The 27,085-nt window shown below is 40.3% G+C and overlaps 1 protein-coding gene across 3 annotated transcripts in view; it reads left to right on the top strand.

Moving 5' to 3' along the window:
• Window positions 1-25,785, top strand: part of plxnb2b (plexin b2b) — a 120,719-nt gene extending 94,934 nt beyond the window's left edge. For all 3 annotated transcript variants that reach the window (XM_055009143.1, XM_055009144.1, XM_023278570.3), the window contains 19 exons: window positions 123-216; window positions 3,016-3,213; window positions 4,730-4,909; window positions 6,218-6,354; window positions 6,925-7,025; window positions 7,376-7,605; window positions 10,097-10,278; window positions 12,455-12,521; window positions 13,163-13,309; window positions 14,474-14,630; window positions 15,490-15,590; window positions 17,067-17,151; window positions 17,548-17,699; window positions 17,965-18,125; window positions 20,804-20,951; window positions 21,161-21,225; window positions 21,365-21,440; window positions 22,152-22,226; window positions 22,778-25,785. In XM_055009143.1, coding sequence (XP_054865118.1) covers window positions 123-216; window positions 3,016-3,213; window positions 4,730-4,909; window positions 6,218-6,354; window positions 6,925-7,025; window positions 7,376-7,605; window positions 10,097-10,278; window positions 12,455-12,521; window positions 13,163-13,309; window positions 14,474-14,630; window positions 15,490-15,590; window positions 17,067-17,151; window positions 17,548-17,699; window positions 17,965-18,125; window positions 20,804-20,951; window positions 21,161-21,225; window positions 21,365-21,440; window positions 22,152-22,226; window positions 22,778-22,882 — 2,461 coding nt within the window. In that variant the 3' untranslated portion in view covers window positions 22,883-25,785. The remainder of the gene's footprint in view (window positions 1-122; window positions 217-3,015; window positions 3,214-4,729; window positions 4,910-6,217; window positions 6,355-6,924; window positions 7,026-7,375; window positions 7,606-10,096; window positions 10,279-12,454; window positions 12,522-13,162; window positions 13,310-14,473; window positions 14,631-15,489; window positions 15,591-17,066; window positions 17,152-17,547; window positions 17,700-17,964; window positions 18,126-20,803; window positions 20,952-21,160; window positions 21,226-21,364; window positions 21,441-22,151; window positions 22,227-22,777) is intronic.
• The last annotated feature ends 1,300 nt before the right edge of the window (window positions 25,786-27,085 follow it).

Genomic DNA, 27,085 nt, shown 5'->3' on the forward strand with positions numbered 1-27,085 from the left:
CTGTGTCTGTCTTCCTGCAGCTCTCCCGTTGGGCTTGTCTCCTTGGCTTCGTGTGGCTGGAGATGCAAATGCTCAATACATATGTTTTTCTGTGTTTTTGTTTGTGTGCGGGTGTGTTTTAGTGGAGGGAGGAACATTGTGGTGACCGGCTCCGGTTTTGACCTAATCCAGACTGCTGTCATGAGGGTCCAGGGAGGCAACTTGACAGCTTCCGAAGTTTGTATTCATTTTATTTACCAGCATCTTTTTCTCCTCTGATCTCCTTACTCAACGGTCGATTTCCAATAAATCTTTGTCTCCATCTGTTCCCCCCACATCTCATGAGCCCACGACTACAGCAGTGATTCATTCAAACCCTGCAAAGCATTGCAACAGTTTGAGCAGCCACACACACGCATATCTCCACACCTCCTTGCCTGCACTGATCAGTGAGATGCCATAAACCAGTAATAGCTCATCTCAGGTCTTAGCCCATAAATCCCTAAAACCTGTAGGATTGCAGATAGCAGCGCCATTGTTTCACCCTCACCAAAATGTAACTGTGTTCCTCGTCCAGCCTAATCAGGTAGGATTGACTCTGCCAGGGAAGTTAAAGGAGTTGCCCCCCCTCGCCTGCCCCTCCAGTGCACTGGGCAGTGTTAAGCAGGAGCAATTTTGTTCATTTCATTTAAAGGCCTAAATTTAATACCAGCATTAAGGTTGCAGAAGATTATGTGACTGTGCCACTCCTCGCCACTTCACTCCCTGCCAAGTTCCTGGGCCCTGCTACCCAGGGACAGCAGAGATTCGAAAATACTTCTGGCTGCCGCAAACTAGCAGTGGATGTGGAGCGTTATCTCAAAGGCCGGTTGGTCAACTTCTTAAGCTTCTCTTGGTTTAAGTCCATCCACTGAACCAGACCCAAATGTGTGGACTCATTATGGCTGCTGGCGGGCGTTACCAACATGTTGATTTGTAGGTCAGGTTAGAGGCTCAAAGAGCTTTCTTTTTTTTTTTTTGCTCTAAAGACCCTGCAGGACCTCTGGAGTCGGGTGCACCAGCTGTTTGTACTTAGAACGTAGATTGTTGCTGAATGGAGATTTATACACTGTTAAACTAAAATTGGTTACACCACAACAAACTACTTCTTGAAGAGAATAGATGGTACTAATGTTTGTACGTACTGAGTGTAACTGTGGCATAGCTATATGAACCACCTAAGGAAAAGAACTTGTTTATGTAAGACTCATTTTAGAGTGTTCGCTGTAAAATGATTAAAATTTATCTGACCTTTCCAAATGCACACCTAAATTTAACGAAGTCGTAGCTGCATTTGCAAAGGAATGTCACAGACTTTATTGCTTTTAATTGAACAGCTCTACAGATGTTTCCAAGCAACAAGTACACATATTTTGTAAAGTTTTCAGACATTCATGTTGCCCAGAAAATTAATCCCAATGACATTTACCACCTGGCTCATCCCATGGCACCACTGTGAGGTTTAGATTTGTGATGATCCACTCACTTTCTGATGTAATCTAATGTAGTCTAGTGCTGATGTAAAATGTAAAAGTGATGTCCAACACTACACCAACCTTGTAGTCTTGTGTCCAACCTTCTTGTGTGATCAGTTCTAACTGGCAAATTGCACATGAACTTGCTGAAATAAGGTGATGAACATAGAAACTATTAACACAGCTAACGCCCCAAAATTAAATCTATATTTGTTTAGACATTTCTAAAAGTTTATGGTGTAACCTTGTTTATAATTACTTTATCTTTTATCAGCAGTTTGAGACCAGCAAGTAGATATTAAGACTCAAGAAAGATGAGAGGCATATAAAAATAAAACTTTCCATAGGATTGTCACAAAATTAGTTTGACGTCTACTCTAAGTTTGCCACTATTGAAATTTGCATATGAAAATATGACCTTCATGCAAATTTATGGCAACATCACCAAAGGTTAATTTCAAGTTTCTGCCAGAAAACTATGAATATTAACATTATTTCCAAAAATAGTATCTCAGGCAACAATAAGTGACAATAGCAGTTTGGTTTTTTTTTTTAAACCAGAAGCTTGCTAGAAGTTCATCACAACCAGTTGCCAGGAGCCCAGCAGGTACTTAGAGTAGTTAGTGCTCCCAGCCAAGAAATGTTACTGTGCAGACCCCTCTGTAAAGCATCAAATTGTCATTTTTATCTTGAAAAATGAAACAAACATGTTGAAGAGTGAGCTTACATGCACTGGTAACCAGGCTTCCCCCTTTCCCTGCCTTTATGTGAAGCTAACGGCTGTAGCTTCATAATCTGCTCTGCCAAAAACAAGGCCTCTGCCATTTCTCAAACTGTTCAACTGCACTATTCCTGCACAATGTATGCTCAGAGGAGGCAGTCCACACAGATAACTAGTGTAGGTTCACAGTTTGAAGCAATTTAAAAGCTGAATGACAGAGAACATTAAACTCACACAAACCAGCCTCAAAATTTATGGTCGGCTCCAATTTTTTGAAGCATTACTCAATATAGCCCGTTCTTCGGCCTCGTCCTGTGTGTAAGACTGTAGGTTTTTAGCCGTCACGCACATATTGTCAACCCTTTATAGAAACAGTCAGCGACAGAAATATCCCCATCAGTCCAGTTAATCAACAAGTAAAGAAAAGCCAGAAGAGGAGTGTTTGGTGTGAGATGTGATTCATCAGAAGCTGCTATTCTACGATGGCAGATTGGGATTTTAATAGAATGATTGAAAAGACACACATCATTTTACCTTACCCATTGTATCAAGCCAGGCTCTTCCCTTCCCTCCACCCCCGAATCACACTTCCCTCCCACAACAAAAACGTTAATTTATTGCGTCTTTTAAAAAAGAAACCTCAGCGCCCACTGCTTCCTCTTTTTTTTTTATCTCTAATCCTCCCCCATATTTTTTTTTTTAATGTGGGATGCTGTTGTTATATTTTCCTTCATGTCCTGTTTTGCTTGATTTTGTTTATGTCCCTTTATAACACTTCACTGTCCCTCCGATACCACTCAGAACGCCCACGAGAAGAACGACACGGTGATCCAGTTCCGCTCTCCAACGGTTAACGGCTCCGTGAGCCAGCACTTTAAGACCTACATCCACCTGGACAACTGGGTGAAGGAGCTGAAGCCGTTCGACTACCACCCCGACCCCAGCTTCAACGAGCTCACCAAGAAGGTCATCACTGAGACCAGCATCATCATCGTCACTGTGAGTACAGACCACACAGTGCTGCTGCATGCTGAGGCGCAGCGGCACTTTGTGTGTCAAAGCAAATGGTGTTAATTATGTGACATGAGAGCAAAAGTAGAAAAGATGCTGAATTGCAGTTGCCGCACAGATTTTCACTCTCAGCTGCCAGTTGAGTTTTATTGCATATTGAAATCATGCAAATAGCAGCGCATTTGCCATTTTAGCCTGGTGGCGTATTTGCTTTGGAAGTCAAAAAAATGCACATTAGTAGCTGCAATTAGTAAACATTTATTTATTTTAATGCATACAGACAGATTAAAAAGAAGAAATCTTAGTCTGTTGCTCTAAAACTGTGGTTGTATAATAACTTTGCAGAGTCCCAAGGCGATTAACACAATAGGATAGCAGGAGAATGCAAATATTTATGACAAAAAGTTGTTATTTGGTGAATTACTGAATAATAAATTTAAGATTTGAGAAAACTGTTCAGATATAACTGTCTGAAATCTTTTTTGTATTTTTCCTAAGCAAGGAAATCTTTGTTTTAAGTTGTCTCAAGCTAAAATAGTTGTGAAGCCCTGCTCTGAAGTCTGCATATGCACACACATGTACTGCTCATGTTTAAAGTTACTGAGCAAATTTGCCATTTGTTTTAATGAGAACTAAACTGGTTTTGGAAAGAAGAGATTTACCATGCTATGCTCTTGATATCTGACTTTTTAATTATTTGTCTGTATTTATCTGCCTATATATGGAGTTATTTTATTTAGTTCTGTGGGGCTGCAACTTTACTAAGTCCAAGGAGACTCGTTCACATTGCTTGTTTTGTCTGCACCAAAGTCAAAAGCTTCTGTACAGTTTACTGTGACATAAGATAGAGAAATGCAGCAAACAATAACCACTTAGCAGGTTGAACTAGAAAAAGCTTTTTGATTGAAAAATGGCTTAAATGAATACATTTTCTGTCTTATCGATTCAGCTGCAGATTTTCCTAAGAGCTTATTACTGCTTTATGTCAGTTTCAAGGTTCCACAGTGTTCCATCCTTAAAGTTTCTGTGGGTAAACACACTTGAGGTAAATTAGTGGGGAAAGGCATCTGCAAGAAAGAGTCTGCGGCCTTTTCAATCACTCAGCCGCAGGTTTACTTAAGCTGATTTCACCTTTCTTGTTTTCCAGCCTGCATTAGAATAATTGAAAGCATGTCTGTAGATACAGAAGAGTGCTGTAGAATCTTAAAGTGTATGTTGCAATGCCAGGATTGTAGGATTGACTGGAGCTGTGCCTAAAGTGTCTTAACTGAGAAATTACTTGAAAAATGTGCTCACAATAACTATAATCTTAATCGTTTTAATTACTTTTGGCTCATATTGGAACAGTAAAAAAAGCTGTTATATACTTTCCACCCGGAACTAATGAAAATGCTTACAATACTGTTTTCATTGCTCATCATACGATGCATCTAATTAATGGTGATTAAATTCTCCCTCATGTAATTCAGTCACGACACGCATTACTGTCACTCTTCCCCTGCAGGGTCGGGGATTCTCCAGAGCTATGACGGCCAAAGAGGCTCAAGCGTTTGTGGGCGACGTTCAGTGTCTGGTCAATACACTTCAGGATGACAAGCTGTTCCTGGACCCTCCTTCCACTCCGCCCCGCGCTCGCTCCAGACGCCACCGCCGAGACACCCGGCCAGAGCTGCTGGACCTGATGGTCAGACCACACAAAGACAAACACATGACACACAGTGGTGCAGGACATATTCACATAACTCACAAAATATGTTATGGATGGATGGATGAATGGATGAATGGATAGATAGATAGACACTTTATTAATCCTGAGGGAAATTCCACGTAGTGAAAATGTTCCTGAGGTAAAGCCGTGACAGTGAACTTTTAATACAAAGTATTTACTGCAATAAAAGCCTATGAGAAAGATGCCTTTTACTGTTGTATCTATTTTATAAAGAAGTACAACTAATGATTATTTTTATTATGAAAAAATCCCTCAATTATGTCTTTGATTGTTTGGTTTGTTAAACACAAGAAAATAGTAAGAAATAACCATAACAATTTCCCAGAGGACACAGTGACGCCTTCACAATGATTGTTTTGTGTTCAAGCAATAGTCTAAAAACTGAATATATATTTTTTAAAAACAATCGCTTGTGAGGCTCAAACAGTGAAAAATTTGACGATCATCATCTTCTCAGCTCATAATTATGAGCTATTCATAGATTTTCTCTGCTAGGATCTTATTTGTAAAGTAACCAGTCACTAAAGCTATTAGATGAGTGTAATGGAGTGAAAACTACACTATTTCCCTACTGAAATCTAGTAAAATAGAAGTGGCATGATAAGCAAATCGTCAAAGTACTTCAAATGTGTACACTTCTCGGACAAAGTCTACTTAGTTACAATCGACCACTGCAGACCAACACAGACCTGCAGATGAGAGCATACATGCGTCATGAATCTTTACTGTTCTTCTCCAGGCTTATCCTCTGTACATTTTGAAGCCCCATTTTTTTCACTGGTTGAACAGTTTTCATGTAGCTACAGGCTCTTATAATTACATTTAATTATAGCTGAGCCACAGTTGTGATGAATGCTGCAACTTCCCCTCCGGGTCATTCTTATAAGTGAGGTATTCTTTCATTTCTCCGACGGTATGCTGCATAAAGAAGCAGCAGCGTTACACACTATTATACATATTGTAGAAACCTTGCACAATAGTTGGAGATACCTACATAGAAAGTTTAGATGTCTTATTCACCACATTAAGGCATTCATCCAGTCCAGGGTCTACCAACTTGCACCACAGATGCAGCACTTGAAAAATACAAAAAGATTGTGCGCCTGCTTTAGCAGAACTGTAGCCAGTTGTTCAGATTCTGTCCACATTTCCTCTCCACTTCTGTTCAGTCTTTACCAGTGACACCTACCTAAATAAATCTCTGATTAAAACCTGCAGAGCTCGCAAAGATAATACAATTTCCGCTCTGTGTTTTATCCACAGATCAAGTTTGGAAAAGGGGAGTGGTTGGTCGGCTCGGTGCAATACGAGCAGAAGAATGATTTGCCGCTGTACATCATCATCCCTGCCGTCATTTTGCCCATGCTGCTCATCATCACCATCTCTGTCTACTGCTACAGGTGAGTTGAGCTATTTTAGGCTAACTTCATGCGCCATTAGATAACTAATGTAATTCTTCTGAAGCTGTGAAAAGCAGTTGACTCCAGCCTGTCCAGACATTTTTTTAAATTATATTTTTATCTGAACTTGTGGAATTCTAACAGGATATTTTTGTACTCAACATTCAGTTTATTATATGTTTTTTATATTCTGTAGCTGTAATATCATTTTATATTTAACCTTGCTTTTATTGCATTTTTTCTACAGTGTGTTTTGCTAGAGGTTTTCCCAATAAAGGGCAGCTTTGTTTGCTTGTTATTGTCTGTTGCAATGATTGCATGAGTGAAACTTTTTTTTTTGCTGAAACTGTTTAAAACACCTACATCAGGAAGAGCACACCCACTGGGATAGTAACACTGCTAATAACATAATGTTGTGAAACTCTGAGCAGATATTGCTCCCACCGGAGCAGATAGTCCTTAAGCAAAAACGACACCTCTAATATTGTCGAAGCGAGTCAAAGTTAAAATGTGCCTATTGCACCTTGTTTTCATGACAGCTGTGTTGTTGTGTTTGTGGCATGTGTTCAGGAGAAAGAGTCAACAGGCAGAGAGGGAGTATGAGAAGGTGAAACATCAGCTCGAGAATCTGGAGGAGAGCGTTCGAGACCGCTGCAAGAAAGAATTCACAGGTACTTTAAAATATAGCTACTGTCTCTCTCTTTCTCAAAAAAAATCAATGTTTCTAAAAAGCAGTGAAGTAATGAAGTGTTTTACAAGTCTGATTGCATTTTTTGATGTATTGTACTGCAGTGAATTAGATAAATTCTCCCGCCGAACATCATGTCATCATCAGCAGCAGCAGTTTTGCCGTAACAGTAATAGAAAAACAATCTTTCACTGCTGACATTATTTCTCTGGCAAGGCTTTCCATCCTCTGCCTCTCATAACATCCTGATTGAGACAGACGAGCGCTGCAGAAATGACAAAAGTTGCATATTCAAGAGAAACAAGGTAGTATTTATTTGTTTCTTTCTTGCAGACTTGATGATTGAGATGGAGGACCACACTAATGACCTGAGTGAGGGACGGATCCCCTTCCTGGACTACAAGACCTACACAGACCGGGTCTTCTTCCTGCCCTCTAAGGACGGTGCCAATGATGTGATGATCACAGGGAGGCTCGACATCCCAGAGGCTCGGAGGGCCACAGTGACTCAGGCACTCAACCAGTTCTCCAACCTCCTGAACTCCAAGACATTCCTCATTAATGTAATTACACTGCTCATGCATCATTAAATGGTCAGCTATGGCCGCAGACTGATAATATCTGCGTACACAGAGTTTACATTAGTACTGTAAAAATGTGCAACAAGGGAGTTTGCACTGAAACTGAAAGGTGCAGGACACTTTTTAGCCACACTGGCATCATAATTTGAGGGGTGTCATTGTCAGTGGATCCAACACTGGCCTGGGTTGACATTTCTCAGCTGTTATTGAATGGATTGCCATTAAGTATTTATAAAGATGTTTATGATTCTTGGATGATGAATGGCTTTGATGATCCCCTGACTTTTCCCTTACATCCGTAGCAGGTTGACATTTGTGTGTCTGAGTGGAATATCAACAACTGTTTACCACAAAAATTTGGCACAGGCGTTCATTTCCCCCGCAGGAGAACTTGCGAAAATTTTTGTCATCCCCTGACTTTTCTTGTAGCCCCATTAAACATCATTATGTTAACAGTGCAACTGTGAGAATGTTGGCACGCCGTCATAAACACTTAGCTCAAAGCAATGCGGTGCCAGTAAAGCCTCACAGCTATCAACTTTCAATGATAGTGAAACATCAGTCAGTCTAAATTTAGACATATAATCACCTGTATTAGTTCATGTGTTGCATAGCATACAGTAGATTTTACATTTAAGTCTGAAAATATTTTTGTTTTATATTTTAACAAATTGCTCTCAGCTCATCAGATTTGCAGCGCAGCATAAACCCTGTTGTCCCTGAACGTACGTGGTAACGTTTCTCTGATTTAGATCGACTCAGAAATAAAAAAAAATGCACTTTCTGAATTGTGTTTAAATGAACTAAACTGGTCATGTGTTTTGGAATGAAAGGAGTACATCAAAGAATGCAACAATAAGGTTTATTTTTTGTGTGTGTGTTTTAGGAAGACAGTGGAGATCAATGGCACAGAGCCATAAGCTGGCTGTAGCTTTACTTTTCTGGCAATCCTCCTAAAATGCACCAGCATAAAGTTATTGTCGGTATTGTTCTTTTTTTCAGACAGTTTTCCAACAATAGATGGTAGTAACATGGTAATTACCCTCACAAGCATTGACTTGTGCAGTACTGTGTTGGTGTATAATCCACTAATCTGGATTTACACCAGTCAGGCACAACATTAAAGCCAACTGCTTAATTATGTGTAGGTCCTCTGTGTGCTGCCAAAACAGTTCTGACCTGTCGAGTTACGGACTCCACAAGACCTCTGAAGGAGTCCTGTGGTATCAGCCACCGAGAATTTAACAGCAGATTCCTTAAGTCGTCAAAGTTGCGAGTCTCAGCCTCCATGAATAGGACTCATTTTTGCAGCACGTCCTTCAGATGCTTGATTGAACTCATGTTTTGAAAATTTATTGGCCAAATCAAGCCCTGAGCTCTTTGTTGTGTTCCTCACACCATGTCTGAACAATGTTAAGCCATGTGCATCGTCACGCTAAAAGAAGCAACTGTTATTAGAGAATACCACTGCACATTGTCTGGAACAATATTATGTAGGTTGTACGAATCAAAGTAACATCCACATGAATGCCAAGATGTGTATTGTTGGTGCTTCCACCAGTGGACAGAGATCACAATTGGCACTATTACTGGCCAGCTGTTGCACAGTAACATACACAACAAGTTGCAATCCACTTGTTCTGACATCTTTCTATCATGGCAGATTTGCAGTTTTCAGCAGTTTGTACTACAGTAGCTTTTCTGTGGAATCAGATCTTGGGTCCACTAATCGTCCTTCCTTGGACAGTTTTTGGTAGCAACTGACCATTCGATACAAGGAGCACAACCAGACCTGCTGTTTTAGAGGTGCTGTGACCTGATCCTCTCACCATCACAATTTTGCTCTTGTCAAAATCTTTCAGATCTTTACATTGCCCATTTTCCCAGCTTCCAACATCTATCTTACGCCTTGACAGGTGCCATTATAATAAGATGATGAATCTTATTCACTTCACGTGTCAGCGGCTTTAATGTTGTGGCTGATCTGTGTATCTCCCACAACTCTGATTTTGCTCGCTCACCTGCAATCTTTGTAAGCTTTCAAAGTCGGCCTTTAGCACAGTTACCACACTGTTAGGTTCTATTTTGAATTTGGTTCCAAACCTTTGAATTGAGGACCGTGTTGTGTTGTATTTTGTGGAGTTCCTGTATTCAAAGTGAGAAACAGAAGACGCAGCAGAGGGAGACGTGTGAAGATTCCTATTAATCCAATTTTGTTGGCACAGAAACAGCCTCTGAGGTGTTAACTGCATATGTGGGGTGATTCCCTTTCCACTAATTGATGTCATTTATAAGCCATGATATTTTACATGGCAGAACAAAATTTACATTAATAATTCTAATGTTCACTGGCATGTCTTTTTTTAAATTTAAAAACACATTATGTTGGATTTGCTTCTGTGTGTGAGGTTCATGAAGATGATTAATTTAACTCATCATTTGCCTTCTTCTGTGTCTCATTCTGTGTTTGTAGTTTATCCGAACCCTGGAGCGCAGTCATGACTTCAACGCCAGAGCCAAGGTGTACTTTGCCTCCCTGCTGACGGTGGCTCTGCACGGGAAACTGGAATACTACACCGACATTATGAGAACACTGTTGCTGGAGCTGATGGAGGAATACGTCCACAGCAAGAACCCTAAATTGATGCTGCGCAGGTGAGTAGGACCAATGCAGCAAATGCAATATGCTGGTTGTCTAAAAAGTACAGTACCTCTTACGATGTAATGTCATCTGTATGATTTTGATGTTGATTTTTGAACTGGCTACGTTAGAGCTAGTTTGTGCCAAATTTCTGAACACCGTCAAGACTAATTACCACAATGTTTTATTTAGATTTTTGTGATCCCTTAACTTCTCTTGTGCCACATGAAGGTGACCTTTTTGGTTTCAAGTAACGTATGCATTGCCATGAAATTTAGTATGAGCATTTGTATCTCTTTGAGGAAGCAGTGTAGTGGCTTTAATAATCCTCATTTTGCCAGAATTTTGATGGTAAACATTGTGCCTTCTAAAACTCAAAATGTTCATGTTTTCTTTGTGAGGATTTTCGTATGGAAAAGCGTTTAGCTCAGAGCACCACTGCCTCACCACAGACTCGCAGAGCCTCTGTTCTGGCTGATTTGTTAAGCAACTTCTGCTCTGAGATTGTGAAATGTCCTCCTTCTGCAGCTCTATAATCAGAGTCGCCCCATATCTAAACTCTGGCACTGCTTTTATCAACCAGTTGAGGCAGACTGGGATTCGGTTCAAGATGCAGCGGACTGTTTCATTCTGTTGCCATGTTTTCTGTTGAATTTTGCACTGACTACAGTAGTCCACTATCAGGAGCCAGACTGCTGCTCCATCCATTCCAGTCCTCCTCCTTCTGTTCCTCCTTCTGTTTTTTTTTCCTCCTTGGAGTCCAAGCACAATGTGCTGGATGATTCTGCTTTTGCTGTACATCCTCATCCTGTTATCCTGTAGCTTGTGACCAACAGGAAGAAGGTTTATAATGTTGATGTTGGCTTTGTGCAAATTGCTTTGTGCAAAATCCTGCATCAAGATAATTAGTCAGTGGAGATTTCTCCTAAATCAATCCTAATCAGAACAACTCTCATCAACTGCACTATAATGATATATCATAATTCCATTTGAATAATTGACCTTTTCAAGTAAACACAAATTTTCTGTATCATTTAAAAATTATTTGAAAATAATATTTGGATAGAATCTGCATAATTATTGTTAAATTAAGTGGTGTTTTGATGAACTTGCCAAATATTGTAGATGATATTCTGATGATTTTTACCGATTGTTAATTGCTCAGCTTTTTCTCCCTTGGCAATATTCCATAATTTCTTTGTAGAATTAGAGCTAATAAACATTCAACTGACTAATTTGATTGAAGTAAATGGCCCCAAGAAGAGAAACTCCAATTTTAGTGGTATTTGATCTTGACCATTTCTTCACTGTAATGATCATGTCAAGGTCAAATGATCTGCTGGTTGCCTCCTCCACTCCCACAGCAGGACCCACTTGTTTGACAGTACAGTCACTCATCACTGCCGAGGGGGGGGTGGGGTTATGTGATCTGAAATATCTGCTTTGCCTCGGCATGCTGTGACTGGCTGTTATGCAAGCACACATCTTAATTATCCCCCAATGGAGAAGCTCATTATGCTGATTAGGCCATTGTGCCAACACTGGCCCCCTTATATACAAGACATTTAATTAGGCATGTTATGAGCTACCAACGAGCGCCACTGGTGGATATCTGACATTATGATGGGCTATCCGTCAAGTAACCACTGACATGAGTTTTGAATTAAAATATCTTGACACTGACAAGCTGTCCGGAATTTTCCCTTGCTGATATTTTGTAAAACAGTGTCTTAAGAGAGCAGTTTTTCAAAATATTCAAGAGGATACAGCGAGAATAATTCATAGTAAGAGTTACCTCTCATTCCACTTTGACCTTTAACTTGAATTTTCTCAGGGGTAAATTTGTTTTGCAGGCAGTAAAACGCAGTACACAGGCTTATAAATACTAATTAAAACATAAAACACATCTCGGACTATGTCAAGACAAATACTAAGATCCAGCAATCGAGCTCACATAAAACAGTCAGTGACCGCATTAAATCTATTGGTCAGGAAGTGTTTATTTCTCAGGGTTTCTTAGCATAAGAATTCAGACTGTGGAAATAATAAAGTTTCACATTTTTCTCTCTGAATTTCCAAATCACTACTTATTGACATATAGAAATAACGCACAAAAATGATGTACTTTTATTTTTTCAATAATATTAAAAACCGTTAATGCAAAATAATGTGATGTGATTTGTTTTTCAGGTCAGAGACTGTGGTGGAAAGGATGCTGTGTAACTGGATGTCTATCTGCCTTTACCAGTTTTTGAAGGTAACACAGGTTTTAGGTCAATTGCAATGTATAAAAACTAATATAACAACTATAGCTGCAATGATTGGTCAATTAATCAATGAGTCAATCTACAGAAAATTCAGTTGAATTAATTATTTTGACACTCTAGTAATTTGTTAAGCAAAATGCTAAACAATTGATGGTTCCAGCTTCTCAAATGTTTTATTTCTGCTGTTTGTCTTTGTCATATATTTTAGTATTCTGGGTTTTTGGACTGTTCATCAGATAAAACAAATATATGATGGCAACACACTGGGCTCTAGGGCACCGTGATGGATATAGTTAATTGTTATCTAATGTTTCGTAGAACAAACTCTGGTGTAAGGCAGTGTTTATGTACTTAATTTATTTTAAAATGCAATTCAACAGCGAATGCCCATAATCACCAATGCCGAAATTGTGTATAATAGCAAGCCTCAGCAATAAATAATGGGCTTTATTTATGGATTTCTTCATTTCTTTCAATTGTGCTCATCTTGACAATGTGAATTTATTTGTCCTCTAAGCTGCTAATCACAACTGTTAGCTTCCTGACAACAGCTGAGGCAATTTCTAAATGGCTTTGTGCGCCTGTGTGTGTGTGTGTGTGTGTGTGTGTGCGCATCATATGTGTGTAACAGGACTCTGCAGGCGAGCCCTTGTACAAACTGTTCCGAGCCATCAAGCACCAGATCGAGAAAGGGCCCGTGGACGCCAGAGTGAAGAAAGCCAAGTACACTCTCAACGACACAGGCCTGTTGGGCGACGATGTAGAGTACTCAGTCCTGGTGAGATGGACGCACACATACAACCACACACACACACACAAACACGGACCCCAAACAAACGCTGATCCATAGAAATTCAGAAACTCGGTGTCAGAAAATGCACACGCTGCTTGGAGATTGCATGGCGTTTTGTGCCTGGTGAGCAACACAAACACGCACACATACACACTGTGCAGTTGCCATGGCAACCTCCGGAAAAAAAATAAAAACCCTGAGGCGACTGCCCGCTTTTGTGTGACATCCATTTTCAGTGTCAATGTTTCCAGCTCGAAAAAGACGCAGGCAGGCAACACATTCCAATATAGCGGTGAAATGTGTGGCTTAGGTGCGAGCATTCCAAGTCGCTACAAGTAAAGAGTACAAGCCGCCTCCACAACCTCTCCTCAACCTTGCAGCCTGCACCTGCTCTGTATCCATTTGGGCAGCTTTCAGGAGTCGGGAAAAGCCTGCGTGCCTCGTTTTGGTATCGTGTTTCAATAATGGAAGCTAATGTGAACACAGCTGTTTTGTGTTAAAGTCAGCACAAATAAAAAGGCCCATGGGTAATGGCGTTGTCGAGGACAATTATCAAATTAGCCCGAATTACATGTCTCCCGCTGTGATAGATCGCCTTCTGTGATTGAATTACACGGAGAGAAAAAAACGCAACAAGCTAGATTTCGCATCCAGATGCGGTGTCTCCTATTGGCTTTAAATCACAGCATGCTCTTCCACTCTTCCGCTCTTTCATTCACTTCAAACGCTGATGGGCTTGCAAGGTTGCCGCTCTCGATCAGACTTCCTGCCCCCCGTTCGAATCCGTTGAGTGGTAGGTTATCGCCAACGGAGCTGACTGAGTGTGGGTGGTGAAGTGGGTCAGAGTTTGCTCCCTCTGAACCTTGGTCATTAACTGGCCAAGGTGGCAAGAGTCCTGTCAGGTGTCACCGTGCCGCGTGTGTGTACGCGTATGTGCTTACAGACGGCCAGTTGCCATGACGACAACATCCCACTAGAGCTTGGTGTGTGTGGGTGGGTGGCTGGGTGTTTGGCCATGTTTGAATATTTCTGCATATTTGTCATTTGTGAGCAGAGGTTCACATGTCTTGCTCACGGCTATCCCCACACTGGCTTACCGTGTATTTGTGTGTGTGTGTGTGCGCGTGTGTGTGCGTGTGTGTTTTCCAGACCTTGCAAGTGCTGGTTCAAGGTGAAGGTCCAGACGTGACGCCCGTCAAGGTGCTGAACTGTGACACCATCTCCCAGGTGAAAGAGAAGATCATTGAGCAAGTGTACAGGAACCAGCCGTACTCTCAGCGGCCCAAGGTCGACAGTGTCACTCTGGGTGAGTAAATTAAAGGCACCAAAGAGAAAGATGAGTCAAAGCAGAAACATCTAATACCGATGAATAATGCAACAGTTTACAGGGAGTAATGAGGATGTGGACAATTATTTCAGTCCGGAGTGAAGTTAATTTATCATTGCATTAAAAATGCATTTATCTAAGAAAGAAAGTGATGGTTTATTGCATTTTAACTTCTATATTTCAGTATAAGAGTTCTCTATTTCTATTTGTGAAATATAATCGCTTTAGGTTGAGAGGTTATTCATCGTCAGTAACAGAAATCCTTCATTGCTAACAAAGTTTTGCTCGTGACTGTAGTATCAAACCTTGGGGACTGACTTGAAAGGCTAAAGCTCTGTAGACATTTTCGAACATCAAAGCCATTTTTTATTTCCACGCATGCAGTAGATCTCATTCCTTTATACGTTTCAGATAAGCAGAAATCCGTCCTCTTTCATGCTGAATCGGAAAGATAACCCCCCTTATATTTGGTGGTTCTTGTAAATGAATCATACAGTATGTCACAGATGGTGTCGAGCTCAGGGCTGCAGCGATGCTGAAGACGCTGGAGTGCAAATTGCAGTTCGGAATTAAATTTCAATTATTCCGAAAAGACCGACATGTCACTTCTTCACCCAAAATCAACTCAAGTGTGTGATTAAATCCCGGGAGAGAGCCAGACAGATAGCAGGATGGATAGTTGGATTATTACAGCTATCCGTCCCAGGAACCTCAGGGCATCGGTGACCCATGATGAAATATGAAGTATTTGAAAATGCAGTGACACTTTGCCAAATGTTGTAGTACATCTCCACTGAACTGAGCTCTGATGGATTTTTGTTCCCTGCCTTCACCACAGAGTGGCGCCCCGGCTCAACAGGGCAGATTTTGTCGGATCTGGACCTGACATCACAGAAAGAAGGCAGATGGAAACGCATCAACACTCTGGCACACTACAACGTGAGCACTGACAGAAATTTGATGTCATGATGAAACGTTTAAAAACGGCAAGACTGAATATAGCAAGGGATTTGAGGAGGGAGAAGGGAGGCAAATAGATGTACGTGGGTGTGTAGATGTGAATGGGGTTGAATATTTTTACAGCATTTCAGTCAGAGGCTGAGCTGTGCATCACAGATGTATATGTCTGCTACAGGATTGCAGAATATGTTAGCACATATCATGAGTATATTTTGTTTGTTTTAGTTTTCATTGTTGGAAATACTCTTTTTGACAAAGAACATTCCTGGTAGTTAGTGATTTCCAAAGTCTATCTGCATAGGAGAAATATGCAACAACATTGTGGCTATAATACAAGATATAATTTAGCCATTTAAGTTTTAAAAATGCTAAATTAAATGACATGCAACAGCTCACTTATGAGTCTATGCACATGACTGAAGGTGCAATGTGGGAATAATGAAACAAACACAGCTAATCATATATTCTTATTAAACTTTTATTGTTTGTTAAAGCTCTCGGTTATTACAAATCCTTTTTTCCAGACAAGAAGTGCAACGAATGCTGTACATGTGGATGTCAGTGTATGGCAAACAAAAGTTAGAATATTGGATACGGGTGAAATGGTCCTTTTTATATAAAACTCCTTTGTTGAAGTCTGTGAAATAGCATAAAGCTTCCTTTCTCTGCACTGTATTTTGCATGCAAACCACCTGTTTAAATAACAAGCAAACAATGTAAAAGCTAAAACAATGTAACAGTTTTGTGCCAAAAATGCTGCTTGCTATTTATATCATTAAGTGTTATGCTGTGAGGGAGTAAAAGCATCCTTTGTACTTTACAAAAACATGTTTATACAGAGATAAATCTCTTTGTGTCACAAATATAATAGGAAAAAAAAGCAAAAAGTTAATGACATTTCTTCACAGTTTGCCTTCATCGCCTTTTTTTTTTTTTTTTTTTTTTAATTTCTCACCTTGCGCTTCCAAGTGCCTGGTCTTGGTTTGCTCTTGTCTTCTCTCAGTGGCAACAAAATGCCACTAAATCTCCTTGGCACTGTCTTGATCCTCAGAAAATAAAGGTCACTCACAAATATCCCCTACTTGTCCTGCTTTTCAGCCACTTAAATCCCCTTCTTTCAAAGATGCTCAGCTTCCTTTTCTTCCCTAGCTGCTGATGTCTCACGGTTGTTCTTAGACGACGGCCTTGCTGCCATAGATTCATTGGCTCTGTCAGAGTAGTGCTAATCACAGTATTTGTGCGGTCAATAATGGGTTGACGCCAAAGAAAATGGCCTGTAAATACCCCAATAAAGACCCACTGTTCATGTCCACTCAGTCGCATTGATTAGGAATTAGTTCTGGGGCGCTAAAAGAGACTGCTGACCGCTTTCACAGTACCTATTAAATTCAAAGGTGTGCAAAGTAAGTTTGCCTCGTTGCGTGTTGTCTAACAAAAGCCTTATTTGCATTCCAGGTGCGAGATAACGCCACATTAGTTTTGTCCAGAGTTCTACACCCTCAACACAACTACGACCAGAACCAGGAGAACCACGAAGAGCGTACGTCTCTCTAAACACACACATACTGTATATATGAACACGGATCAGACGTGTGTACTGGAGAATACAATGCTTTCCTTTGTTTGGTTTCTCCGGGGATTTTGTCAATATCTCCACTCTCATTTGACATGCTAATACATGTTGTTTTATGTACAGCACAGTTTGAAATTATTCTAAAAAATTGTGCACTTTTTATCTTGAGCCCTTTTATGTACATTTCAGAATAGTTGATTGTTTAGCATTTTCTTTTTTGGATGTTCTCTGTGCACTCAGATTGAGTTGATAAACACCCTCCCATTTTTCATCATCTGAATATGTTCTGTAAGAGGGTGCATGAATAAATAAGAAGCAGAGTTGTTAGAGGAAAGTTTAATGTGTTGTTTTTCCCCCCATTAGGAAATGCTCTGCTGGAAGATGATAAAGTGTTTCACTTGGTGAGGCCAGCAGACGAACTGGATGAGATCAAATCTAAAAGAGGAAGCATAAAGGACAAGTCAATGACCAAAGCCATTACAGAGATCTATCTAACACGACTCCTCTCAGTCAAGGTACAGTACAGATCATTTATGCAATCTGTTAAGTAGTCATCTAATGCAGTGGCTACATAGTAATTTGTGCTTTTTCCAGCAAGTTAGAGCCAACTTTGGTGGTGTCTGGGTTGGCAAAGGGCAGAACATACAAAAATACTCACTTAAAAAAACCTGTATCTCTACACTCCCATTGCGTGCAAATAGATTTGTCTCTTGGCTTTGATATTTCTGGCTGTGCTCTTTTGTCTCTGCCCTGTCTCACATTATTTGTGGCCCCTTTCAGGGAACACTGCAGCAGTTTGTGGATGACTTCTTCCGCAGTGTGCTGTGCTCTGGGGCAGTGGTCCCACCAGCTGTCAAATATTTCTTTGACTTCCTCGATGAGCAAGCACTGAAACACAACAATGTGGACGAGGAAACCATCCATATCTGGAAGACTAATAGGTAAAAGTACGGCACCACTGCATACACTAATAGTCACTTTCAAAGTTATGTTTGTGTGCTATATATCTATATCTATCTATCTATCTATCTATCTATCTATCTATCTATCTATCTATCTATCTATCTATCTATCTATCTATCTATCTATCTATCTATCTATCTATCTATCTATCTATCTATCTATCTATCTATCTATCTATCTATCTATCTATCTATCTATCTATCTATCTATCTATCTATACACACCTAAGTAAAAGTACCAATACCACAATTTAAAAATACTTAATTCCAAACAAAAGTCCTAAATTTTAATCCCATTTACATTGTAATATAGGCATAAAAGAAAAGGTATTGCAGTGGGAAAAAATATCTTGATGGCTATCTATAGCAATAGCTTACAGTTTAGATTGTTAATTCATAATGCATTCATCAGTACATTAGTAGTATTTTACTGTTGTAATTTGTTGAGGGGGAGCTTGTTCTAACTGCTTTGATTACAGTTAATTTAGCCCCGTGGTTCTCAAGCTGATGTCAAGACCCCTAGAAGGGGTCAGCAGATAAATCAGGGGGGTCATCACATAATTAATGAGGTTAAAAGGATTCAGCAACACTAATTTGTATTGATTTTTTGGACTGTTCTCTAATCTCCGCTGTTTTTCAAGGAAATATTAGATACATTTATCACTTAAGTATTTTCTGCTTGGAGATTTGCATCATTAAACAATAACAGTAGCTAAAAAATGGCACATTGGTTCCCTTGCTGCTGCTTTGAATTTTACGTATCGTTATTTTTAAAACAATTTTCTACCACTTGTGCTTTATGTAATGAAAATAGTGTATATGTCAGCTATTCAATTGAGGTTAGTCTCTTTTTTTTACCTGCTGTTAACAGTATTTTCATAAAACTATGGTTACCTGCTGCTTCCCATTACACTTTCTTAACAGAAAAGACAAAAGTTAAAGTACTATACTACTCATAAAGACCTCTTAACTGAATGCTTGTCGTAACATTTTACATACCTACAGGTTTTTGACATTTCCAAGAAAATGTACATGAAATGGTCCTCCAACATGTCTGACATCCTTTCACTCGCAGTAAAGAACCCCCTCAGTTTTTTTCTCTAGAAAAATTCCCTCCATTTCAATAAATTGATGGATATATGGTGCATCTTTGACATGCAATTACCTAGAAACTCAATATTTTCCCTGTCTTAGCTCTTTGGCCCTCAAACTATTATTTAAATTGAATCATCTCAGCAGTTTAGTGGTCAGATGATTTGATTAGGCTTAATGCGTTCCATTTTGTAAATGCTTTTTATCTGAAAAGTGCCTCATAGCTATAACTGCCAATTAAATGTACTGGAGTAAAAAGTATAACATTTGCTGCTGAAATGTAGCAGAAGCATAAAGTAGCATTAAATGGAATTACTCAAATGACACACAACTACCTCATGTTTGTACGACTTACACACAGCAATCTGAGACCAGCGCCTCAAATCCTGTCGCCTGAAATATCGTAACTCTCCAAGAAATAAAACTTACTTATCCCAGAAACGGCTGAATACAAATGCACAGTTTCAGCTCACTTAGTTTGCATTTGCAATCCCCTTGCTCCCATGTGACATTTAAGTGCATAAATTAGTGTCACGTCAGCTAAGGCTCAAGCATACAAGACGACGTGTTGCATGTAGATGCCGGTGATTGACGCGAGGCTGGCAAGAGAGCACCCACACAAGGACAGGAGATGAGCGATTTAATTACTTACTACACTCCACACCACATTCTGCATCCACCCGTTCTGTTTATCAAATCAACTGAGGGCTATGTATTAAATATGAATGTGTGTATGAGGCATAACAACAAACAAACATGGTAATTATGTCCCATGATAATTTAATTCTGTGATTATAGCAACATTGCTATTTTAGTGCTTCTATTGTGTTCTCACTGCAGCCTTCCCCAGGAGATATCACCAAACCACTATGAATTTTACACAATGTGTGTTTCCAGTCTCAGATGGCGGGACATTCGCACCGATCAGGGAGGAGAGGTTTTTTTTTGGAAACTACTGTATTTTGGGTGTTCCTTTCAATTCCTCAAGCTGGTACGAGGTTGGAAAGAGGCGTGTGGAGCTTGTGTGTTCCTGCTCAGAAGGGAAATTAGCGAGCGTACTCGAGCATTACTTTGCCTGTGCTTTAGGTTGTTAAGCAGCACTGAAATTTCAAAGGTCAAAGTTTTGCAGCTACTTTAGCATTTCTAATCAGTATTTGTTATAGTAGACAAGCATCACTGCCTGTTGCTTTGCGCAGATCCCTTTTGTTTTTAAGAAAGAAGTCTTCAGAGGTGTTGTTTTACTTCTCGCTTTTCATTTTCTTTGAACGCAGTAATTCTCACAGAGGTCAGGATCATATGAAATAGTAACATAAACTGACAGTCAAGGGTATTGTTCTGAATAAACTGACACCTACAAGAAAAGCTTTTCTTCATCCCTGTTATTATCTTGTACTGCACTCAATTGCACCTCAGGCAAGTGCTCTCACACATGAAATGCCTCTCTGGCTTAAATGAATTCATAGATGTAATGTGCTTGATGAGATTTTCCCCCATTCTGCAGTAAAAATAACGATAACAGCCGTGATGAAAGACTGATTTCTTGCTCTTTTTTCCCCTGCGTGCAGCCTGCCTCTGAGGTTCTGGGTGAACATCCTCAAGAATCCCCACTTCACCTTTGATGTCCACGTGTCTGAAGTGGTGGACGCCTCGCTCTCCGTCATCGCCCAGACCTTCATGGACGCCTGCACCAAGAGCGAGCACAAACTCAGCCGGGTTAGTGGAAGTGAATGAAGGGAGGAGGAGAAAAGGGAGGGAGGGTGTGAGGTGAAAGAGCAAGAGGGAAGATGGGAGAAAAGATGAACAAGATGACAATAAAGTGGATCACATGAGAAGTTAAATGGAGTAAGAAGTAGAATGTCATAGGTCAGTTACTCCGAAGTGCCATTATTTTCACTGCTGTACATCCATTTTTGTGTCTCTAGGACTCTCCAAGTAACAAACTACTCTATGCAAAGGAGATCTCCACCTACAAGAAGATGGTGGATGAGTGAGTACTCTCCATCTGCTTTCATTTAGAGTTTAAAATGCTTCCAGACTGCGAAGCAATTTTCATTAACAATTATTAACAATTACATCATGCAGCAATTACCACCTCTTGTCTCCTCTGTGTGTGTGTTTGTGTGTAGTTACTACAAGGGCATCAGGCAGATGGTACCCGTCAGTGACCAGGATATGAACACTCATTTGGCAGAGGTGTCGCGGGTGAGAAACACATCTGTCACTTTGTTTTCAAATTTCAGACCTGGCCCATTTAATGGTAGCAGAAAATGTGGTTTAATAAAGTAAATTCAGTTCTAGATTTTAGCTGCAGATTGTGCCCATCATTAGGAGGGAATGTAACACTTTTAAAGCTTGTTGATTTCTTGCCAAAATGCAAATTGGGAGTTGTAGTTAACATTTAGAGCAAGTATTTTGTTCTAATGAGTTAACTGGGAAAGTTTCATGCTGCATGTACAAACCATAGAAGTGAGTCTCATAACTTTTTGCCTTTTTGTGTTTATTTCGAATCTGCTGCACATAACATTTTCTGTTGGAAAAGTAAAACTGTATTTTACTTACTGTGCCAGACTAGTTTGTCAGAAATATACCAGAAGTATCTGTTTAAAGTGCAGCCAAAGAAACTGATCTTGCTATAATAAAAAACTATGCCAGTAATTGGCCCTCTAGCAATATAGAATCAAAACAGGGTTTCATTTCATGAAGCTCTTTAGAATTTTAACTTTATTGCCTGGTGGTAAGTAATACTTGCAGGGTTCTTTGCAGAGGCCACGTTGTTTCTCTTTATGGTGCTTCTCCATTGCCTCTGCAAGCTGAGTTACTTATCACACCAGGAAAGAAAAAGCAGTTTATTTAGCCGTGTGCAGTTTTTATGGTTTCCTCTTTAACCTTTAAGTTGTCCTTTATGTTTTCCAGTCTCACACAGACAAACTGAACACACAAGTGGCCCTCCATCAGCTTTACCAGTACGCCAGCAAATACTATGATGGGGTAAGAGGCCCTTCTCTTTCCTATCGCACCCAAAGGAGGCTATTCCAGTGAATGCACTACTGCCCACTATATTATTGCTCTTCCTTTTTTCTCTCTTCACTCTTGATATGCCAGAAGAGTGATTGTATGAAATTTTAATTGAAAGCATTTCTGTGGGATGTGAATTGGAAAATTGCTCTGGGAATTGATTTTTAAATGTCCATTGTGCATTGCCACTTGAGGTCACGAAAAGGGGATAAACAAAACCTAATGAACAAGTTGGATAAACAAATGGGGCTGTCAGTCTCCCCTAAGTGGGGCTCACAAACAAGAACAGCTTATATGACGTGACTGTTGATGTCAAATAACACAATCCTCTCCTCCCACTCTCCACCCTTTTTCTTCCCCTTTGTCCCGCGCCTCCTCTCCGTCCGTCCTCCTTCTCCTTGTTTCTTTGCTCCTCTGCTGTCCTTCCACCCGATCCCTCCTCTGGCCCCTCTTTACCTATTATTTCCAACTTCTCTGCCATTCTCCTCCATTTCTGTCCTTCTCACCTTCCATCCCCCTTTCAGATCATCGCATCCCTGGACGAGGACCCAGCTGCCCAGAGTAAACAGCTGACCCTGCGGCTCCAGCAGATAGCAGCCGCCCTGGAAAACAAAGTGACTGATCTCTAACCCACTGAGCGGAGGGAGGGAGGGAGGGAAAGAGGGAGGGGGGGATATCGCCAGTGACTACAGGAGCTTATTTCTTCTTTTCAGAGAATAAAACTTAGAAACAAGGAAATGTGAGAAGGGACTCGTGGGCGTCAAAATAGAACAACTCGGCTAGGGGCAATTTTCTGTTCTGTGGAGTAACGGAATAATGAAATGCAGATAGAGAGCAAAAAAAAGGGGAAGAAAATGATGGGTTACACTGTCAGAGGTACGCCTTAAAGCTCACTTGCCAAACCTTAAAGGTCTGCGCGCTCACTCATGCTTCACTGAATATTGCTCCCACAATGCAGTGCGGGAGAACTCTCTGAGAATTAAGCCCCTCTGTGGAGCACTGGCATAGGAGATAATCAGATGTTCAATTTCTCTCTGTGTAGAAAAGGTTTTAAGAGTTGTATTATATATTTTTTTTATTGTGCAGTCTTTATGCGGAAAGCTTTATAAGGAAAAAAATATCTTTTTAAATGGATCACCTTGTGGTGCGGATAGTGTTTTTATTAGCCTGTGTGTGCGTCGATGTCTGCGTAAAGTGCAACATGTGAACCAGAGGGTGTGTTGCTAAACTTGAGCGTGTGTTCGTGTGTGAATGTGTGGGAATGTGCGTGCACACACAGGATGCCTACTGTCAAGCGTGAGGGCAAACGGACGCCTGCTTTCTGTCATTTAAATCCCCCCATATCCGGCAACACACTGGAGCCTGCGCTCACACCGAGCTTTATGACAGAGACCAAAGGGTCCTCGCAAGGACACTGGTTAATCTAGCAATGTACAGGCTCATATGAATGACAGGTCACGGGTAGTTTCAGAAAAATTTGAGTTAAATATTTTGCTTTTGACTCAGATTTACTTCAAGCTGGATTGCCATTTGTGCTCGTGGAAATCGATAATAGCACAGTCTGTCTCCCTTTATTGTACAGTGCCATGAAACATTCCACTTCAACTAAAGCACAGAAGGACATTTCAGATGTTTTTTAAAGATATTTCAGTTAATGACACTCTTCAGAGATTTCTTTTTTGTTATAAAACCTTTTCCTTTGTTTAAGTGTCAGCAAGAAGCAACTTCATTCTGCCATGGAGCCATGTCACTCATATTAGCCTTGCAATAATGTCAGTACACCATGAGCCACAATCAGCAGTCGCATTAGCTTACGAAATGTATTTGCATACAGTAGCAATTCAGCAATATGTTAGAAAACTATCCAAATTGATTCATGCATTGTTTGCGTTTATGATTTCTTGTGCCATTTTCTTTTAGTATTACCCATGTAATGTTCCAAATATTCTTCAAGCATTGTGCCTCTAAAGCTATAAAATAGCCTATTGCTGATGTTAATAATCTGCCAGAGATGCAGTTGGTAGTTCAATGGCATGTTCGGAACAAATTATAGTGGTTGTAGCCTTTTGTATGATGTTGGGGAGGTTGGGTTCAATCGTGTACATAATTGTTATAGTAATTGGAATATTGATATGTCAATGTCAGAGCTGAGGTGTTGACGGCATCAGAATGAGAGTTTGATATTTCTTGGGCCATTAAGTTCCATCCCTAAATTGTAGGTCTTGCTGTTGACAGATGATTTAATTGTACTCCCTGTATCTGATCATGGATGTGTGTAGTTGACAGAGCATAACGAGCTCCAGAGACCCCAGAATGTTAACGATTCCTGCCTTGGCTAGAGAGAGGTTTGCACAGACCTCGAGCCTGCCTGCCTGCTGTCTCAGCATGGCACCCTGGCATCCCGACCAACAGCACTTGGCACTGCCCACTCGGCGCAGTGCAGAGTGGCACTCTGTATAATGGAATCAGCAGGGGAGGCTTTTGATCTTAATTGCATGCCGACTGCAGACTCCATCCTTGTCTCCGCTGTTGTTTACTGCTGACTCCTTTCTCACTGACAGAGTTGATGCAAGAAGCTTCTTTCAGAGCCTTTCTTTAACCAAAAATGTGCCTTATTGAGTAGGATGATACATATATATTGTTTCTAAATTATTCTATTGGTAACCTAGGTGATTATGATGATGATAGTGCTATAGACACAGCAATGTACTTGGACTTGTGATCTTATGTGTGCTGTCTAAAATGCTAGATGCCCTGCTGCAGCCGTTTGCGTGCCAATAGGCTGAAGACATTTCAGTATGATTTCTTTTCTGGTTGCAATTTTGATGTGTGCATTTCCTTTGGGTGTCTGTGGTGTGTGCTTAGTAGGACTTTGGTGGCTAAGGCAAAAAGCCAAAATGAATAAATGTAAAACAGTGGCCAATGTGATTTGGGTTTCCCTTGAAAATGTCTGGCATTCCTAAATTAGTCTGAAGTCAAAAGGGTATCCTTATGTAGACTGAATATAGCGCAAAACTGTTCCAATGGTGTTAATTTTTTGCCCTGTGTTTCTAAGCTATTCCACAGTGTGTACGATAAATGACTATCTATACTCGACAAATGATCTTTCTTACTGCTGTGCAGTTATTATTTTTATTTCTTGTTTCCTATACCATATAAATCTTTGTAAAACACATTGAAATACTGTATTCTAACTGTATAACCCTATGCATTGAGTCTTGGGACAAAAAAAACAAAAGAGAGAAAAAAAACTGTTTGTGCAGTTGTCGAGACTTTTTTCCATTTTGAAACTTGTGAATGTGCTGTTATGATAAAACAAACGGGGACACTCCATTTTCAGTACAAGACCATCAATGGAAGCCAACGTTTTCCTCCGCATCCAAGGCAGCTCAGAAGATCCTCGATCTTGTACCTGATCTGGTTGTACTGGATGAACTTAATTTTACAAAAGTTGTGTGTGGACGGAGCAGTTACCCACAGGTTTCATCATACACTCCTCCGTGAATAAACTCAGAGACGTATACGCCCTTCATATCTGCTGTGTTTCTTTCACTTTTACAATATCGATTTGGTTCAGTTGAACACTACCTCTTACGAATAATGCATGAGTTAAAAATCACCTTGGGTAACACTTTTCACAGGTAGCCAAAATCTTGTTGAAGCAAACTGAATATTTTCTCTACGTCTTTGGTTTTCATACAGTTCATTACATGACTTCAGATTTACTGAAGAGCTTATATACAGGCAAGAGTAATGGATGGATTTATGGAAATTAAAACCAGACATTTATTTTATCAGTAAGGGCCAAGTGCTTGAACCTGACAGTATTTTTTTTTTTTTTTTATTTCTTATCTCAAACATTCTCGCAAATTATGACCCTAAACGACTTTGGTGATAGCATCAGTCTTCATATGCAGCTTGGCCTATGACGGCAGATGCTTTTTACCCAAATGTCACATCAGGTTCCTGTCACAAGGCTCAGAATACAAACTAGAAGCCAAAGTCTGGCTCCATGAAACAAAATTGATAATAAAAATAGCCGCGCGCCATCTCTGTCATCGGCAGTGAAGGTTGAAAAATTGTGGCAAAAACATTAATTAAGTACTGACAGCTAAGAATGAAATTGGAAAAAAGAAAGATGAAAGGCAAAATTGCCTCATCTGACTGCTTAAGCCCCAACGCAGTGGTGGAAATATCAAAGACAGACCAGAAGCCTGCGTGGGCCATCTTCTAGCTGAGCAGATCATTGATGCAGCAACAGATAGAGAAACTTCAAGGGCTGCTGCCAAATCAAGAGTGATTACACTTGATTATGGCAAGCACTGCATGTTGTACACTATCCTTGATCACTCATGGAAAATCAAAGGCAATACTGTCCTTTATATTTCCATTAGGACATGCCGCTTACATCACTTTTGGAGGTAATATAATTTGCTGTGCAGTGTACTTGAGATAAGATTTCTAAATAACTGGCCTTCATTGTCTAGAACTCAGTGATACTGCACAGTAAGAATAATTATTTTAAGTCAGTCTCTGTGAAGGTTTCTTAGAAGAAATTGGGTTAAAATCTGCATGTTGCTGGCTTCTGTTCTCCTGCCTGGGATGCTTCCCCTCACACAGCAGCCAGCCTCTCCTTCAGCAGGAGATGGCTGTGTTTACCACCAGGTTGTGTTTCACCTCCGCGTTTCAAACCTCCTAATGAGATTTGGCTTAGATTTTTTTTCTGCCTCCTCTGGGGAGGAGGAGAACTTGGTGAAAATAAAAACAATGATGGTGTGGTGTCACTTTAAACAGTTGTTCTGATGAATAATTTAAAACCTCGCAGACAGCAA

The sequence above is a fragment of the Amphiprion ocellaris genome, chromosome 3 (assembly GCF_022539595.1).
Source record: "Amphiprion ocellaris isolate individual 3 ecotype Okinawa chromosome 3, ASM2253959v1, whole genome shotgun sequence".
NCBI classification, from domain to species: domain Eukaryota; kingdom Metazoa; phylum Chordata; class Actinopteri; family Pomacentridae; genus Amphiprion; species Amphiprion ocellaris.